This window comes from Syzygium oleosum, unplaced genomic scaffold (assembly GCF_021117445.2).
Source record: "Syzygium oleosum isolate NSW1041296 unplaced genomic scaffold, Sole_v2.1 Sole_v2.07, whole genome shotgun sequence".
NCBI lineage: Eukaryota > Viridiplantae > Streptophyta > Magnoliopsida > Myrtales > Myrtaceae > Syzygium > Syzygium oleosum.
Window position 1 is genome coordinate 8,795,448 of NW_026607491.1, and position 15,632 is coordinate 8,811,079.

The 15,632-nt window shown below is 43.3% G+C and overlaps 2 protein-coding genes across 4 annotated transcripts; both read right to left on the reverse strand.

Moving 5' to 3' along the window:
* Positions 1-588: 588 nt before the first annotated feature.
* LOC115675347 (peptidyl-prolyl cis-trans isomerase CYP71) lies at positions 589-8,250 on the reverse strand. Of its 3 annotated transcripts, XM_030597958.2 has the most exons (13): positions 7,871-8,250; positions 6,812-6,897; positions 6,506-6,594; positions 5,904-6,143; positions 5,666-5,787; positions 4,859-4,934; positions 4,653-4,760; positions 4,395-4,571; positions 4,071-4,288; positions 3,653-3,785; positions 2,265-2,488; positions 1,434-1,587; positions 589-1,120 (listed from the first exon to the last, which is right to left on the reverse strand). In XM_030597958.2, the coding sequence occupies exons 1-13, from the start codon at positions 8,023-8,025 to the stop codon at positions 1,037-1,039; spliced, it is 1,866 nt and encodes a 621-aa protein (XP_030453818.1). In that variant the 5' UTR covers positions 8,026-8,250; the 3' UTR covers positions 589-1,036. The 3 variants fall into 3 exon arrangements, with proteins under 3 accessions (XP_030453818.1, XP_030453825.1, XP_056169265.1); XM_030597965.1 differs by lacking the exons at positions 6,812-6,897; positions 7,871-8,250 and having other exon boundaries at positions 5,904-6,138; XM_056313290.1 differs by lacking the exons at positions 6,812-6,897; positions 7,871-8,250 and having other exon boundaries at positions 5,904-6,151; positions 6,506-6,579.
* A 2,592-nt stretch (positions 8,251-10,842) lies between these two features.
* LOC115666756 (serine/threonine-protein kinase D6PKL2) lies at positions 10,843-14,516 on the reverse strand. Its single transcript, XM_030588421.2, has 2 exons — positions 13,891-14,516; positions 10,843-11,689 (listed from the first exon to the last, which is right to left on the reverse strand). Exons 1-2 carry the CDS (start codon positions 14,469-14,471, stop codon positions 10,888-10,890), a joined length of 1,383 nt encoding a protein of 460 aa, XP_030444281.1. The 5' UTR covers positions 14,472-14,516; the 3' UTR covers positions 10,843-10,887.
* Between the last annotated feature and the right edge of the window lie 1,116 nt (positions 14,517-15,632).

Here is a 15,632-nt window from a genome sequence, read left to right on the forward strand (position 1 = left end):
GATTTAGGCACGGACCGTACGGTTTGTTGCCGTCACCAGAACCTGTTTGAGATTGTTGCCTTCTTGTAATTTGAATGTAAGCAGGAACGATCAAAGAACTTATTCGTCACCGTTGCAACAGTTAATGTGTTAGTCAAAATAAGGACATGTTTAGGGCTTTTTTTTCTTCCTCTGACCCAACAAACTTGGGCCTTGCTTGATAAATTGAGAACTACTTATTAATCAGAAAATTGTTTGGTGATAAAGGAAAATTGCACGGTCAATTTATATATGACTAGTTTCTAACGGACATGAAATCATGGACAAATACTAGAATTCCGATTTGACCAAATTAAGCGACTCCTTCCCTCGTCAAAATATTTAAGAATTTTAATCTTAATCAAATCAGCTGCAAAATATTTCTACGTGTAGTATTAAATTGAGTCATCAAATGTGATCGTGGATATTCTATCGAAATGGCGAACGGGTTGAAGTGCTGTTCCTGGCTTGTTTTATCTTAATTCCTCTGTACTAATCAATGAGCATTGAGCACGTCTTTTCCATTTTTTTTCCCCAGATCAAGTTCAAGCAGCCCATGTCAGTGGATAATTTGCAAAGAGAAAACTTGGGCCTTCTCTTTATTTTTACTTTTCGATTGTTTTTAAGATAGTATCATAGCACAACATAAAAAATAAAAAGGAATGAAAAGACGATTACACTTCTGTTGTTAGGTTGATCCACAAATGCCGGGCCTTGAGCTAATCTTTTCCCTCTCCTTGGCAAATCAAGTTCAAGCCTAGCAAGTGAAGGACGCATGAGGGTGGTATGAACCCATTAAAAAATGAATTCAAAAGCACAACGGATAAATCCGAAGCACTTGATAGTGGTCCCTGATTCATTATCTTCCTTCATCGGGGACAATTCATTTGTCCACTGTTTCCTCTCAGAATCAACTTCACGCAACAAGGGCCGGAGGGAATCTGAGTGTTCCACCGGATATCATGTCAGTGGAGAGAACCGTCCACTCTCCATAAATCCACTGATAAATCAACCATATTCAAGACTTTGGGACAGTCACATTTAGGATTTTCACATCTTGGTAAGGTTTGTCACCCCTGTCCACCTTCACCTTCTCTATCCCCTGCAACAACATGATTAGGGTTTCAATTTTTTCTCAATCTGTCAGAAACTTATCCAAAGAATCTATTCAAACAGATAAAGAAATCAACATATCCACACGGCTAGGCCGATGTTCTCGTTATCGAGAAGTTCCTGACCACAGTAGGACTACCAGTTCCTGCAGAAACTAATAAGCCCGAAGCTCAAGCAATGATTGCATTATCGCGTAGGAAACTACTGCATTGCACCAAACTCAGAGAAGCAATAATAGATGCACTGCGATGTCAATGACTATTCATGTATGCTTAGGCAACAGGAAACTTAGATCTTATTACCTGTACGACATCCATTCCCTTGACAACTCTACCAAAGACAGTGTGCTTGTTATCTAACCATGGTGTAGCCACTGTGGTGATAAAAAACTGAGAGCCATTGGTGTTGGGGCCTGCATTTGCCATTGACACTGTGAAAGGCCTGTCATGCCTCAAACTGCAGCAACAGAATGTGCAATTCAAGGTCAGATTTCTTCTGGCAAAAGCATCTTACACAAAAAAAAAAAGCAATTAAAACACTACCCAAGAAGGAAAAAGAAATGCAAGTACATAATAAGAAACAATTAAGAGACTGATAGATTTATACCACACAAAAGAAAATACTACAAACAGGTGAGAGAGGAGTGTTGATAGCCAAATTAAAGTACCACACAAGCTTATCTTGCTTTAACAAGTGACATAGGAGTATTGGCAGCAAACTAAAGTACCTAAATATATTGAATCAGAAATTGCAATTTCAGAGATTCAAAGACACATGTCAGTAAGTTAGGTAGAACATCAGCGAGCAGTCATGGAGGACATAATTTCAGAGGAAAGATGAAAATTCCTATCCTCAATCTTTAAAATCTTTGAGTAGATGTTCTTGGCCATCTAATACTATGAATAAAGTCAAAAGGGCGTCCAATTCCTTAGCTGTTAACAATATTTTTAAGATGAACTGACCAGACACTTCATACCTAAACTGAGACTCTTACTTCCACAACCTGCTTTATATATGCATTTGCAATCTCAGACCAAGAAAACATAATGTTAGGGGAGGCACAAAAGCAAGCGTGCATCGTTGTTTTCCTTCAAAGATACATCTCATATCATATTGATGATAACTAAAATCACCTTTTGTGGAATTCATCCTCAAACTCCCTTCCCCAAATTGATTGTCCTCCAGTGCCATCTCCCAAAGGGTCGCCTGTCTGTATCATGAAGCCTTTAATGACCCGATGAAAGATAAGATTATCATAGTAGCCGTTTCTGCAGTGGGTGGTAAAGTTCTCCACAGTTTTTGGACACTCCTCTGGGTACAGCCGCATATGAATGTCGCCCATTGTTGTATGTAGAATCTAGCAAACAAGCATACAAGCAAATGTCATAAACTAACCATGCAAAGCACTTATAGAATGGATACATGTGGAAGTCACTGAAGAGGCTTATGAACAAATAGCAAAAAGTATATTGCATCATGATCCAGGAAAAATAACAAAATTCAAAAGAAAATAAAACAGGAAGTCAAGTGGAATGAAGATAATTGTATCTTGCTCTTTGGGAGACAAAATGGAGCACAATAGAAACTGAAGAGTTAAATAAACTTCTTATGGTGCTGTTTATGTGTTTGCAACACAGTTTTGAAAAACTTTATTTAATTTATACTCGGTGTGACAAACTATTTCAAATTTCAGAATAGATTTTACAACTCACTGCCGTCTCACTTCAACAGGACCACAAATGAAATTTCAAGATCATTTCACCACTTAAGACCCCCAGTTTAATGTGCTCCAGACTAAAATCTCTACAGATTCACACTCACAGAAGAGCAAAAGTAATTTATCTCTGTTTTATTGACATTGAAGGCGTCTATTCCATGCAATCAACTGTTCTTTGTACTTCACCCCTTTCCCCTAAATTTCAAGATCATTTCACTACTTACGACCCCCAGTTTAATGTGCTCCAGACTAACATTTCTACAGATTCACACTCACTGAAGAGGACGAGTAATTTATCTCTGTTTTATTGACATTGGAGGTGTCAATCCAATGCAATCAACTGTTCTTTGTACTTCACCCCTTTCCCCTAAATTCTAGTAAGAAAAAAAGTCAACCACTCCACCCTTACACTCCCCCCACCGCCCCTTCTCCTTTTCATTTCTTTCCCTCCTTAACATTCTCCCATTTGCAACATCATATTCCTGTCCACCTAGCCGCATGGAAAGAATTCTTTAAAACATTCTGTAGTTCACAGTTGTTCCATTTCCAAAAGTAGCACGCTCAGTTGGGGAGCAAATTCTATATGAACTACAGTTTGGAAATACAAAATCTTTATCACTCTTTGCTTCTCCACATGCTTCTCTCAGAGTTGACAATTAAAAAGTAGGATGGGAACTGGAGGTAAAAGGGGAGAAAAAATCTGCTATATAGAATGACCCACGATAATGTCCTTTATCCAGTTGAGCTTTACAAGAACAATCAACTCTACAATGTTAAGCACAATGTAAGGAGGAAGAAACTCACCACATTGTCGGGAAGTGAAGTAGTAACTGATTTTCCTATATCAGATACAGCCAGAAGCTCATCGGGAGGAGGCTTCTCGTTGAACACATCCCTCCCCTTTGTTGCGTCTTCAGGTTCCTCAGGTTCTCTCCGACTATAATCAAATGCAAAGGGAACTCAAAACTGATCCAGACAAAAACTTGTGTAGAAGAAAACTTCTCACAAATGAAGTAACATGTTGTGCCATAGGATTATAGCAGTATATCTGACGATGCTAAAATGAGTAAAAAAATACACTGGTTAGGCGATATCGCAGAACTTGATCATCTAAGAGATACTGGGACATTAGATAATAAGGACATGCAAAACGTAGGGAATCAAGCACCAAATGCATTTACCCAAAAAAACTATGAACTCCTGATATAGAATGATTCCACACCTGAATAAATAGATTCTATGTTTCTTGAATGCACAGCATAAAAGTGTAGGATCCATTAGTGGCTCCTTGTTCTCATTCGCATTTGCAGCAGCAGCAGGGATTTTTCTAACTTTTTTGCTGCTTCTGTCCCCTTGATACAGGGCAATTCTCAAGAATCTGTCATTGTTCTCAACTTTTCCAAGTATTCTGGAAACTCTATTAGTGTGTAAATTAACCACCTACAATTAAGAACGAAGGATGGAAAAATTAATAGACCAATCAAAACAACCATAGAGTTGCTTTCCAATAAAGAAAAATGAAGAAGACAAGTTAGTTGCTTCTCACTTTTATCCCAAGCAGTGTTGCATACAAAAGAAAGTTTGAACTTTCATCAAAGACTGCATTTAGTTGTGGTACATTTTCTGTTTTCTCAATTTCTTTCTCAACAGCCATCCTTCTCCCAAAATCAATAGCTTCCAGCTGATATAGAGGGACATTACTTCTCTGGAGATCTTGGGCAACCTGATTGACAAATGAAAACACTATCACATCTGAAATGAAAACTAGACTGCATTGCAAGTACATTCAGAGTGGAGAAATTACCTCAAGAGACTCATCATAAACTCGTCTCAGCTTGCCAGACTTAAACCAAAAAACTCTGATCCTACGATCAGGTGATGTAACAGAAAATTGCTTCCCATCTGGGCTCACCTGAACAGGCATTACCAGGAATCAACATTAGATTATAAATATATAAGCCTAAGCATTTAAAAGGACATGGAATGCTTCACAAAGAACAAATCCAATACCTCAATAGCCGAAACGCTTGTTTTACATTTCACAATTTCAAATAGATTAGTATCGCTCTTTAACGTAAAATTCACCCTGCAAGCAACATGGAAAAGAGCAGATGTTATGCAGCTTATTTGTGCAAAAGATGAGCCTTAAGAGGTAAAATAATTTCTGACACCCAAAAATGCAAAGGAAAAGGACAACATCGTGGAGAATCAAATGACAGTCAACTTATGAAATCACTTTATAGTCATGTTCACGCAGGAACTTGAATGCCATACTTCAACAACCCAGTTGTCATGTTCATGCAACTTGAATGCCATTTAGCACTTCCCAACCCGGAGAATATTCTTCTTTTGCAAAAAAAAGCCCAACAAAGGTTTACCAATAAAATTAGAGCATTCATACATCAGCCATACTAATGCTAGCATAGTTATTCTAAAACTAGCATTCACTCGTAAGCACCATCTTAGGGGCAGCTATACCCCACTAGGCCCTACAAAGTTTAAGGAGGTTTATACGTATGGACACAATACACTTGTTTTCTTTGTGAACGTGGGCAATGGTGGGCACTCAAAGCAGAGTTTTTTTAAGAGATTCAATATATGGTTGATAATCAAGTACTAGGAATCAGTTCATGGAAGTGATTACTAAATCAAGAACCTCGACAAGCACAGAAATTGATGAAACTGGCACAGATATGATTTTAGCAAGGAAATTTGAAAAGTTATTACCGCAGGTTTAACTGCTATTTCTCCATTTGAAAAAACATGCAGTCAATAGGCACACTCTCGGGATATAAAAACACGAGATGATTCACATACTCATCCTCTGGAAACTTCAGTGTGTCGGGTTTCCAATACTCTATGATGCCTCTTGAATCAGCAGATATCACTGTGTCAAATGCATGGTTGTACCTCAAAATTTTTACTGGACCCATGTGTATCTGAAGGCCAAACAAACATAGCAACAAAAGCATAAGGTAAAAAGAAACACGTGTAATGAGGTCCACCTATAAGGAAGTGAAGTAGTATCTTGAATAACCTTCACGGCCCAAATTACCTCTCTAGAACACAAGGGTTCATTTGTACCAGCACGAGCATCATAAATACGTACAAAAGAAGAATCACGATCACTTATGGCAAGCTTAGCTTTAACCTCCCCTTGTTTGTATACCCATTCCACAGCTCCAGGAACATATGGTAGACGAATCATGACCATCATGTCATAGTTGACTACATCGTAAATCTTCACCGAACGATCACTTGAGATGGTACAGCATAGCATCCCATCAATACTAACCTGCGTAGCTGAATTTAGTAATCACGATAAATGTGCCAAAACATAATAAAACCAGAAAGTAAACAGAGACATTATAGAGCAATAGTGAGTTGGGGAAAAATCAAAAGAAGTGAACAACTATAAATCCAAGTTATGTTTTAATATCATTTAACTAATCTCAGATACCAACCTTTCTTCAATAAATTGCTATCGTTGAGTTAATTCCGTGAAACCATAATGTATGAAGAAGAAGAAGAAGAAACAAAACTACTCCGGGTATCTGTATTTGCAGAAATGACTATTAACTAAATTCTTTCAATGAGACAAAAGTTTTGAGTCCACAAACACTGGGTTATATGAGGAGGAGAAAGAGGAAAACTCACAGCTAATCCTTCAATAGGTCCAAGATGTGATCTAAAGTGTTTTGCAAACTCAATTCCAACAGCCTTTTTCTTCCAGAATTTTAGGTGTCCTGAGAAGGGAAAGCACGAGAAACACAAGCGGGCATGATGCCACAAGTGAGGGGTAAAAATTGCTTCAAATAAATAAATAGATAAATCATATATGGATAATACTATCTTCAATTTTGTATATATCATAACATAAAGAATTTACAAAGCATTTCCAATATGGGTTCAAACATATAGCAACGAGAAATTGAAATGCCAGAAAGTCCATAACACTTTTACCATCAGCACTTCCAGTTATAAAGAAGTCTGCAGCTGACACTGCAACATGTGTAACCACATCTCGATGCATATAGCTTTTTTCATACCTGAAATATGATGACATGCAATAAGAATATATTCACCGGCACATACGGAAATCAAGAGTTTTGGAAGAATAGCGAATGTCTGCATACGTATCTACGCGATATCATTTTCTAGTTTCAAGTACTGCGGATAAAAATTGGTGATACTTCTCGTACAAGTTAACAGATAGCAAAACATTAGAAATTAAATGAAAATGAAAATAACATAAAAAAACACTTGAAGCGCTAAATGGGAAGCTATCCTGCACTCCTGCCAGTAAAACTATAGGACCACAGTCCACGGTTGCTTAAAAGTATCACTAACTTGAGTGTCACTTCGACGAGCATAGAGTACATTTCCATTGCTTTAAATTTTTCAACATTGATCTCAAGTTCTTTGTGAAATTTTATTCGCCGTGGAAGGAAACATGAGCATGCATTCAGCCAGAAGAGAATACAAGCAGAAGATTCTAACCCCCTCATCAATGGCAAAACCGTGCAGAAACAATTTTCAGCTCGGAACAGGCTAACACGGTTTACATCCATTGTTCCGTAAAACAGTTCAAGAAGTCCTTACTACAAAAAAAAGTATCCAGTACTGTGGGGCAAAAGATTAAAAACCATTGCCGACCCTCGTGAAGAAGGATACATATACTGCAGATGGAGAAAGCATCTCAGATGGAAGGCTTAAAACTCCAAACGGTTTCGACTTCATGCTAATAATTGCATAGGCAGCTGAAACATCACAACCCCATCAAAATCACATCGTCACATTAAGGCAAAAATGACGCATTGGCAACGGAAATAAGCACAAGTAAACATCAAGAAATCTCATAATCTAACGCGGCAATCATCAAAAACCGCAACAAAATCAACCGAGACGCATCCAAACGCGCGCGCGAGGCTCCGTTCAGCTAAGACACCCCCCAGAAGGCCCCGCGAAACCGGAAAAACCCTAAACCCTAGACACGACGCCACCAGGGGGAGTAAGATTTACATGTTGGCGGAGGGGAGGGCGTCCAGGTAAGCCTGCTCGAACTGGAGCGGGCGTTTCCGCCGGACTCGAGGGGCCGGACCGGGCCCAATCATCTGGTCCTCCTCGGCGTCCGCCGCGACGGAACCGCCGTTGGTCGGCTGAGCTTCCTCCTCCATGGCTGGTTCTCGCCGCCTCTTGCGTCGGGCGAAGGATCGGAACGCGCCGCGGCCTCGAGCTCGCAAGGATGAGGAGGACGGTGAGCTGAGCGGCCGCCGGAGCTCCCCGAGGTTGGAGGAGTTGGGGGAAACGAGAGCGAAGACGGAGTGGTGCTGATCCGGCGGTCTGCCGGCGCCGTTTTTGGGTACGAGGAAAAGCGGACGACGGGTCGGTTCGTCGAGAGCAGAAGATCTTCGTCTCGCCGAAATGGGCGGGCCGGGTCGGATATTGGGTCCGAAAGTGTTGATCTAAGCCAGCCCGTGATTTAAACAGTAGTCAAACAGTGTTTGTCTTGGCGTTAACATTGGAAATATGCAGCGTGCGCTCCGCTCGCGAATGGATAATAATATAAATAATCCTCGAACTTTTCCCAATATGTAATATAATTTATGAAATTTTTATTTATTCAATATAGTCTTCAACATTTTGATTTGTTCAGTGTAGTTCCTAGATTTGTTGTACATGTTCAATAAAATCTCTGAATTATATGAAAATGTTCAATATGCCCTTCCATTAATTTAAGTTTAGGGAAAACATTGAACATTTTCATATAATTTTTGAACATTTTCATATAATTCAGAGACAATATTAAACATTTTCATATAGTTTATGAACTAAATTGAATATGTGTCAAAAGTCTAAAGACTACATTGACCAAATTGAAATTTCAGGGATCACATTATACATTTGGCTACCATTCAAGGACCACATTGAACAAAGCAAAAGTTCATGGACCGCATTGCTCATTTGGCCAAAGTTCAAGGACCATTTGTGTCATTTTCTCGCTTGTGAACCACACCCTGAAGCAATCCGTGTGCATTAAATCCAATTAAATCTTATGGGTAAGATTTGCTTATTCCTTTGTAAGAATGAAGAATTATTTTGCGAGAGATAATGATGACCACACATTGTGTGAGTTTATTGTGTGTAGCTAGGATTGTTAAATTTAGAGAGTATCTGAGTGACTCTAGCGTGGGATACAATCTCTATCCTGTTACTTAATATGTATTAGATCTTTTGGTACTCCCCCTTGTGAAGTAAGTCACACTGACCAAATCACGTAGATTTGACATCAGATTTTTTTTTTCTTGTTGTATGCTATATTACTATTCGTTCGCTTGTTTTTCGCAACAGGACAGAAATGGAAGAAGGGATTGGGATGTAAATATTGGGCTGGATTGTTTTCATATGGTACCGATGCATGACTACCCTTTAGTAAATTTGCAGTTCGAGGACTAGGCTCCTTACCAATTTGATGAGGCGAGGAGTGATTAAGAGGGCAAGAGAGCTGCCCGGACAGAGCGCGAGGCTTCGACATGCTTTCAAAACGTCCAATGGAGGTAGATGAATCCACCTCGCATCGGAACAGGGAAAGCATCGCTGAGCAACATAGATCGACATCGGCCTCCCATAGATGAAAATACTTTTCGCCCGTTCATTTCGTCAGCGATACCGAGCGATAGGCTTTACGGAAATATTTTTTAAATTATTTATTTTTTTGCGAAGCAAATGAATCTGACAAAGGCATGATGGATGACTTTTGGGGGCTTTTACTAAGTATCAACGAGGAAATGAATACACATGGTTGAAATAGAGAATGGAGGGAGAGGCAGTCCATGAAAAGCGGGCCGGGGCCGGGGCCGGGGTCGGGGTCGGGGTCGGGAGGACAGAGAGTCAGTGCATCCGGTGGTCTGTACGTGAGAAACCCCATGGCCCTGCCCCCCACGTGGACTGCTGATTCCACGGGGGGAATGTGGGGCTGACTCCAAGGTTGTTGTTCACATCTCTCTTCCCCACCTTTGCTTTGCTTTCCTTTTCTAGGGAATCCACATGATGCCCGCCCCACCCCCACCCCCCACCCACCCCCCTCGTCTCCTTCTTCTCCTTTCCTCACACTCGACATATTGCACCATATATATATAAGACATCGTCACTTCTAAATAAAACATCCATATGTACATACATATGTGGTGGGGACTACATATATATATATGTGTAGTCCCCACCACATATGTATGTACATATGGATGTTTTATTTAGAAGTGACGATGTCTTGGGGATTTCTTTGTCTAGCTACATGCTTGGCTCCATTTGCCGGCCTAAATAGGATTCGGGATAGGATACCGGTGCAGTGTCCCGGACTGGATAAACTCGGCTAAGACTAAATAAATCTTGAATAAAGTATTTAGGGTGTATGGATGAAATGATTTTAATTTAACTCAGATTGGATTGCGGTATCAAACAAATGAAAAGAAAAAAAATAAATGAAAAGGAATGGAGGCGGCCTCTATTGTGGTTCATGAATGACAAGGCGATCATCGATATTAGGACCATCGCAGCGCTGGTTACTTGACTCTCTCTCCCTCTAAGCATGCAAATCTAGATAGATTCGACCATTTTTGAGGTCATGTTACCTAGGCAACTACCCACAGTGGCAGCATCCCTACGCGAGGGCAACCACCAGGTGGTCGTCTAATCTTGCTCTCTCTCTTCCACCATATATGTTTAAAATCCACCGTATACGTTTAAAATAATCATCACGACAAAAAACACACGTTTTCAGTGATCGTGGTGATCAAGCATCCACTAAAATAATATGTACAAAAAGATATATTCCTATTTGTTGTTTTATGCAGCGTATTTTTCAAGAAAAAGAAAAGAAAAGATTGCAACATAAAACTTTCTCTATTCAACCCTTTAATCAGGCAAGCAAATGCAGTTGAAAATGCAAAGGCACCGACTTAAGAAATAACCATACCATCATGTGCATTAGGCCATTTTGCAAAGGATCACGCGTGTACTCTATTTATTGCCTTAACTTGCTAATAGTACTCGACTGGAGTCTCCGGACAACTGTCGTCTGATACCGATACAATGTCTTTACTAAAGGGAGGGGGTACAAACGGTGGTCGATTACATCTCAACAATGCCCAGTTCACTCCTTGGAAAAATGGGTGATGCTTGATCGCCGACGCGCCCATCGTCGACCCCAGCCTCCTAGCCGGGTCCTTGACCAATAATTGGGTTATGAGGTCCCTCACTGCAGCCGGCACGGCGGGCTCTTTGGGGAACTCGAGAGCTCGAGCCACTATGTTGGCCAGGGTCAGTTCATGGTCCATCCCCCTAAAGGGAGTCACCCCATAGAACATTTCAAACATGAATATCCCCAGCGTCCACCAGTCGACGGCACTCCCGTGGCCCTCGCCGGAGACGATCTCCGGGGCCAAGTACTCGTGGGTCCCGACGAACGACATGGACCGGACGTCAATGGGCCCGGCCACGAACTCCGGCCCGCTGGAGCGCCCCTGCTTCTTCTTGCGTTTCCGCTTTGGCGCGAAGCAGGACACGGCAGGGACCATACAGTTGGGGAGGATGCACGAGGACGAGGCGAACGGCCGAGGGTTGATCGGGTTGTCGGTCTTCGGGCCCGAGACCGGCGGGTTCTGGTCGGAGACGATCTGGGCCGTCGACGTCGAGCTGTCGCATTTCAGGGAGAGGTCAAAGTCAGTGAGCATGATGTGGCCGTCGGATCGGACGAGCACGTTCTCAGGCTTCAGGTCGCGGTAGATGATTCCCATCATGTGAAGGTACTCTAGAGCCACCACCACCTCCGATGCGTAGAACCTGGAGAGATCACGAGACTTGAGGCATTAAACGCCAAATATATAAAGAAAACACAAGACCAAAAACGCATAAAGATAACACAGACGAGCACTAATCTAAGCTAAGAGACAATTAAAAAAAGTACAAAAAGCTCGAGCCACGGTACACGGCGTCATAAAGACGGGAACAAGCAACACAACGTGATTTCCGGGAAACAATTGAATCAATAATGAAGGAGCAACGTGAAATACAATCGACATCCCACTTGAGGGTTGAGCTTTGCGATCCAATGGGGGGCATCCCTGAACGCTTATCTCCCTAACATCTGGTCTTGAACTTTTGTGGACATCTTTCGGGTAAGCTGAATAATTCACGCTTATTATATGTGCTGTGGAATTCCTCTCTCTTTGGTTTCTTTAAGGGACTTCCGAGCCAAACGAAAAAAGACAAACTAGCTATTCTGTTCTGGGTCTTGCACTGGGGTAGTGATGTGCATATAGGAACTACTTGCCGTACTTTTGGAAGACATATGCCTCTTCCCCGTAGCCTCCCTCAAGAATCGGAGCTAATAATGATCTCGAAAGTCACGATCCTTTTGAACTTACAATTACCCGTACGATTGGGACCAGGGTGATTATTACATCTCATGCAGAATAGTCAAATTGCTGACAGCAGTAAACTGTAAAACTTTGTAGGACTTGACGTTACGTCCTTCCGACTGCCCAGGAGCTCCCACTGTACCAAAGGGACAAAACTCATAGCAATGGGTCTACAGTAAATTCCATCAAAGGCAGAGATTTCACCTGGTCCACCTAACGAAACGCCAAGCCCAACCCACATGTACAAAGCACCGAATTTAAACAAGTAGGCTGGGGAATTGAAAGCACAAAGGCGTCAGCATCGACCACTGTATGCAATTCACGCGAGGATTTAAACCGCTGACCTAAACCGACAGCCGAGGAAAGTAAACGGTTCGTGCGGTCAACCAATACCCAAAAGTCAACCACCCCAAACCCACGGACTTCGTGTAGAACTCCCATCCAAAAAGAAGCATCTTTAGCGTTCTAGCATTCAAACCTACAAGCATCTTTTACCCATATATAAAATCACGTCAACAGGAACGAAACTGCTCCGAGCAACATCTGCAGTCGCGTCACCTCAGATGAGTTCTAGAGCCCATGACCCACACTAACACAAGTTAGGAAGAAGACACGGAACAATTAACAATGCCGCGCTTCGAGCTGGTTCGTTCACCGATACACATTATATATATTCGAAGCAAGCAATAGTGGCTCTAACGTGGCAATGTTAGTTTTATTCACAAGCTCTTTGTATAAAGCCAAGAGCATTCAATGGGCACATGCCGAATCTGCAAACCTTCCACTAACGCCGATTCCGAGCGTCGAAGGGTCGAAGCTCGAAGTGGTGGCCTCCCACACCCACACACACGAACGATCCTCAATCACAGTAATTTCCTCAACTTGACACTAATTTTTCCCAATATGCAGCATCTTAACGAAACGATCTTCAAAAGAACGGATGGAAAAAAGAAAAAGAGCCCACCCAACGTACCGGACTACCAAAGAGTGGAGGGCAATTTCCAGGGTAAAAATCGCATACGATCGCTCGTTTCACGTCATATCTCAAAACGACCCTAGTGGGACCCCCCCCCTCCGCGGCCTCGACTGCGCTAAGCGTCGCCAGACGATAGGTCCCATCGTACGACGCGTCGTTGTCGGAGCATTATGTTAGCGTAACTAGCCAAAACAGCGATTCCCACTGTTCATAAAGAAAAAAAACTGCAAATCTGCGCGAACGTATGGTGAAACCCCCCCCCCCCCCCCCCCTTCCCCACACGTACCCGCCCAGATTCCGCATCCCGCCCGCTCCCTTTCAACCGTCTCTTCGATTTCTGTACCCGATGGCGATCGGGGACCAGTCGGGTTCCCAGATTACGACGCGACGGTGCGACGGACGCGCATGATCTACGCAACCGCCACCGGGAGCGCACCCCGGCGTGTTCATATCTAAATCCGTAATGCAAATCTTCGATTATTTAATTTGTTGATTAAAGAACAATCCGCTGTTTAAGGCGTGTAATATTCGAGAAAGTTTCTGGGAGGGAGCGAGTGCGGAAATGCGAGCTCAGTTTTACTAATACTCGAAGCAAGTGGAGAGAAATTGACGGGGAGAGAGAGAGAGAGGGAGAGAACGTGACGCACCTGACGGCAGATTCTTCAAACCGTTTGAGGGGCTGGCGCTGGCGGAGCACGTGCAGGTCGCCGCCGGGGCAGAACTCCGTAAGGAGGCAGAGCCACTTGGGGGAGTCCACGCTCGCGTAGAGCGACGGCAGGAACGGGTGCTCCAGCATCTCCAGGATCTCCATCTCCGTCCTCGCCCTCCCTTCCTTGCTCCGGCTCGCGAGCTCCCGCTTGTCCATCACCTTCGCGGCGAACACCGGGCACTCATCGCCGCCGCCGCCGCCGCCGGCCGCGGCGGCGGGGGGGGCGCAGCACTTGAGCTCGGCCAGGTAGACGGAGCCGATGTCGCCGGAGCCGAGCCGGTGGAGGAACCGGAGGTCGGAGAGCGCGAGGTGGGGGCGGGCGGCCTGGCGGCCGGGCCTGGCGGTGCAACGGGAGGAGAACGAGCCGTGGGCGGAGGACGAGGCCACCGTCAGCGTGGCCTCGGAGCTGCAGCTCGTGCTCCGGTTGACATCCGTCGCGGCGGTGGTGGCGGTGGTGGCGGTGGAGGTGAAGCTCAGGCTCTGCAGATCGTCGGCCAAGTCGTCGAGCCACGGCTCCATCTGAGAGGGAGAGAGAAGGCGAAGAGAGAGAGAGAGTGAAGGAGGAAGAAGGGGAGTAAGAGAGAGGATTTGAAGAGAGAGCGTGGGTGGGGTGATGGAGGTTGGGCCGGCGAAGGAGAAGATAAGTTGGGCCATGTGATTCGGGTGGGCCCATCGTAATTACTTGGACTTTTGCGGGGGATTCTTGGCGACGGTGGGGTGGGCCGCGTCGCCTAGCACAGTAGCATGTGAACACAGTTTGAAAAAATGCACCCGGCTTCATTTTTTTTTTAAATAATAATAATTTCCAGGCGAAAATTAAGGTTCCGTCTGTTTTTGCGGAAAATGCATGATTTCGAAAAATGCTTTCCTGAAAATGATCTCATATCGCTCACAAAATTTGAACGAACGAAAAGTAACTTCAACTTTTGTGGAAAATGTTTAGGCATGGATTGTTGCTGACGATAAGGAAAATGCATTTCAAATCATTCATTGTCCAGGAAATACATCATTTTTGAAATTTTATTCTATAATTCAGGGATGATTTCAAAGTTTTCGTTCGGGTGGTTGCTTTCGAAATTATAATTACACACTAAACCTTCTGATTTAGACATAACTGCAGTCGGACACTCCATGGCAGATGTGAGAATTTGAAGAATAACCTTTGATAAGAGGTTGTTATTTGTTAATGTTGACCTTGCTAGGATTAAGCGCCTCCTTTGAATCGGACATTGGAACACGGTAATGAAGCTTCAGATGTGGTACTTATAGATCCCTGAGGAGGCGCTTCCTACTCTTGCCCATGTCTACGTTTCACTCTCCAGGACCCCTCCACTTCTTCGGCTTCGAATCTGCACCCGATGTGACAATCTTCGCCGGAATCGCATCGAAAAAGGGTCCGATCTCCGCCGGTACGAATTAGGCCGAAATTTTCCCTATCTACCACCTAACTTCTGTCATTATCACCGCCATCTGTTTACATTATGTTCACTTTGCCATGGACGGAGGAATGAATGGATCAAATTGACTCCATGTTATATAGATGATTCGATCGTTGTCGTCGTCACCGAAAAGGCCATTCGGATCAAATGGGTTTGGCTTTTCAACCATCGCTTCGCGAGCTTAATGATCGCTTAATCCATCCGATACGACACGACGTCGTTTTCTTTGACTTCCTCGGCA

Coding starts and splice junctions, on each gene's coding strand:
- LOC115666756 (XM_030588421.2), bottom strand. CDS start 14,471: ATGGAGCCGTGGCTCGACGACTTGGCCGACGATCTGCAGAGCCTGAGC. Junction 11,690..13,890: donor TTTGAAGAATCTGCCGTCAG/GTGCGTCACGTT, acceptor TGATCTCTCCAG/GTTCTACGCATCGGAGGTGG.
- LOC115675347 (XM_030597958.2), bottom strand. CDS start 8,025: ATGGAGGAGGAAGCTCAGCCGACCAACGGCGGTTCCGTCGCGGCGGAC. Junction 6,144..6,505: donor GACCTATTGAAGGATTAGCT/GTGAGTTTTCCT, acceptor TCAGCTACGCAG/GTTAGTATTGATGGGATGCT. Junction 4,572..4,652: donor TTTATGATGAGTCTCTTGAG/GTAATTTCTCCA, acceptor TTTGTCAATCAG/GTTGCCCAAGATCTCCAGAG.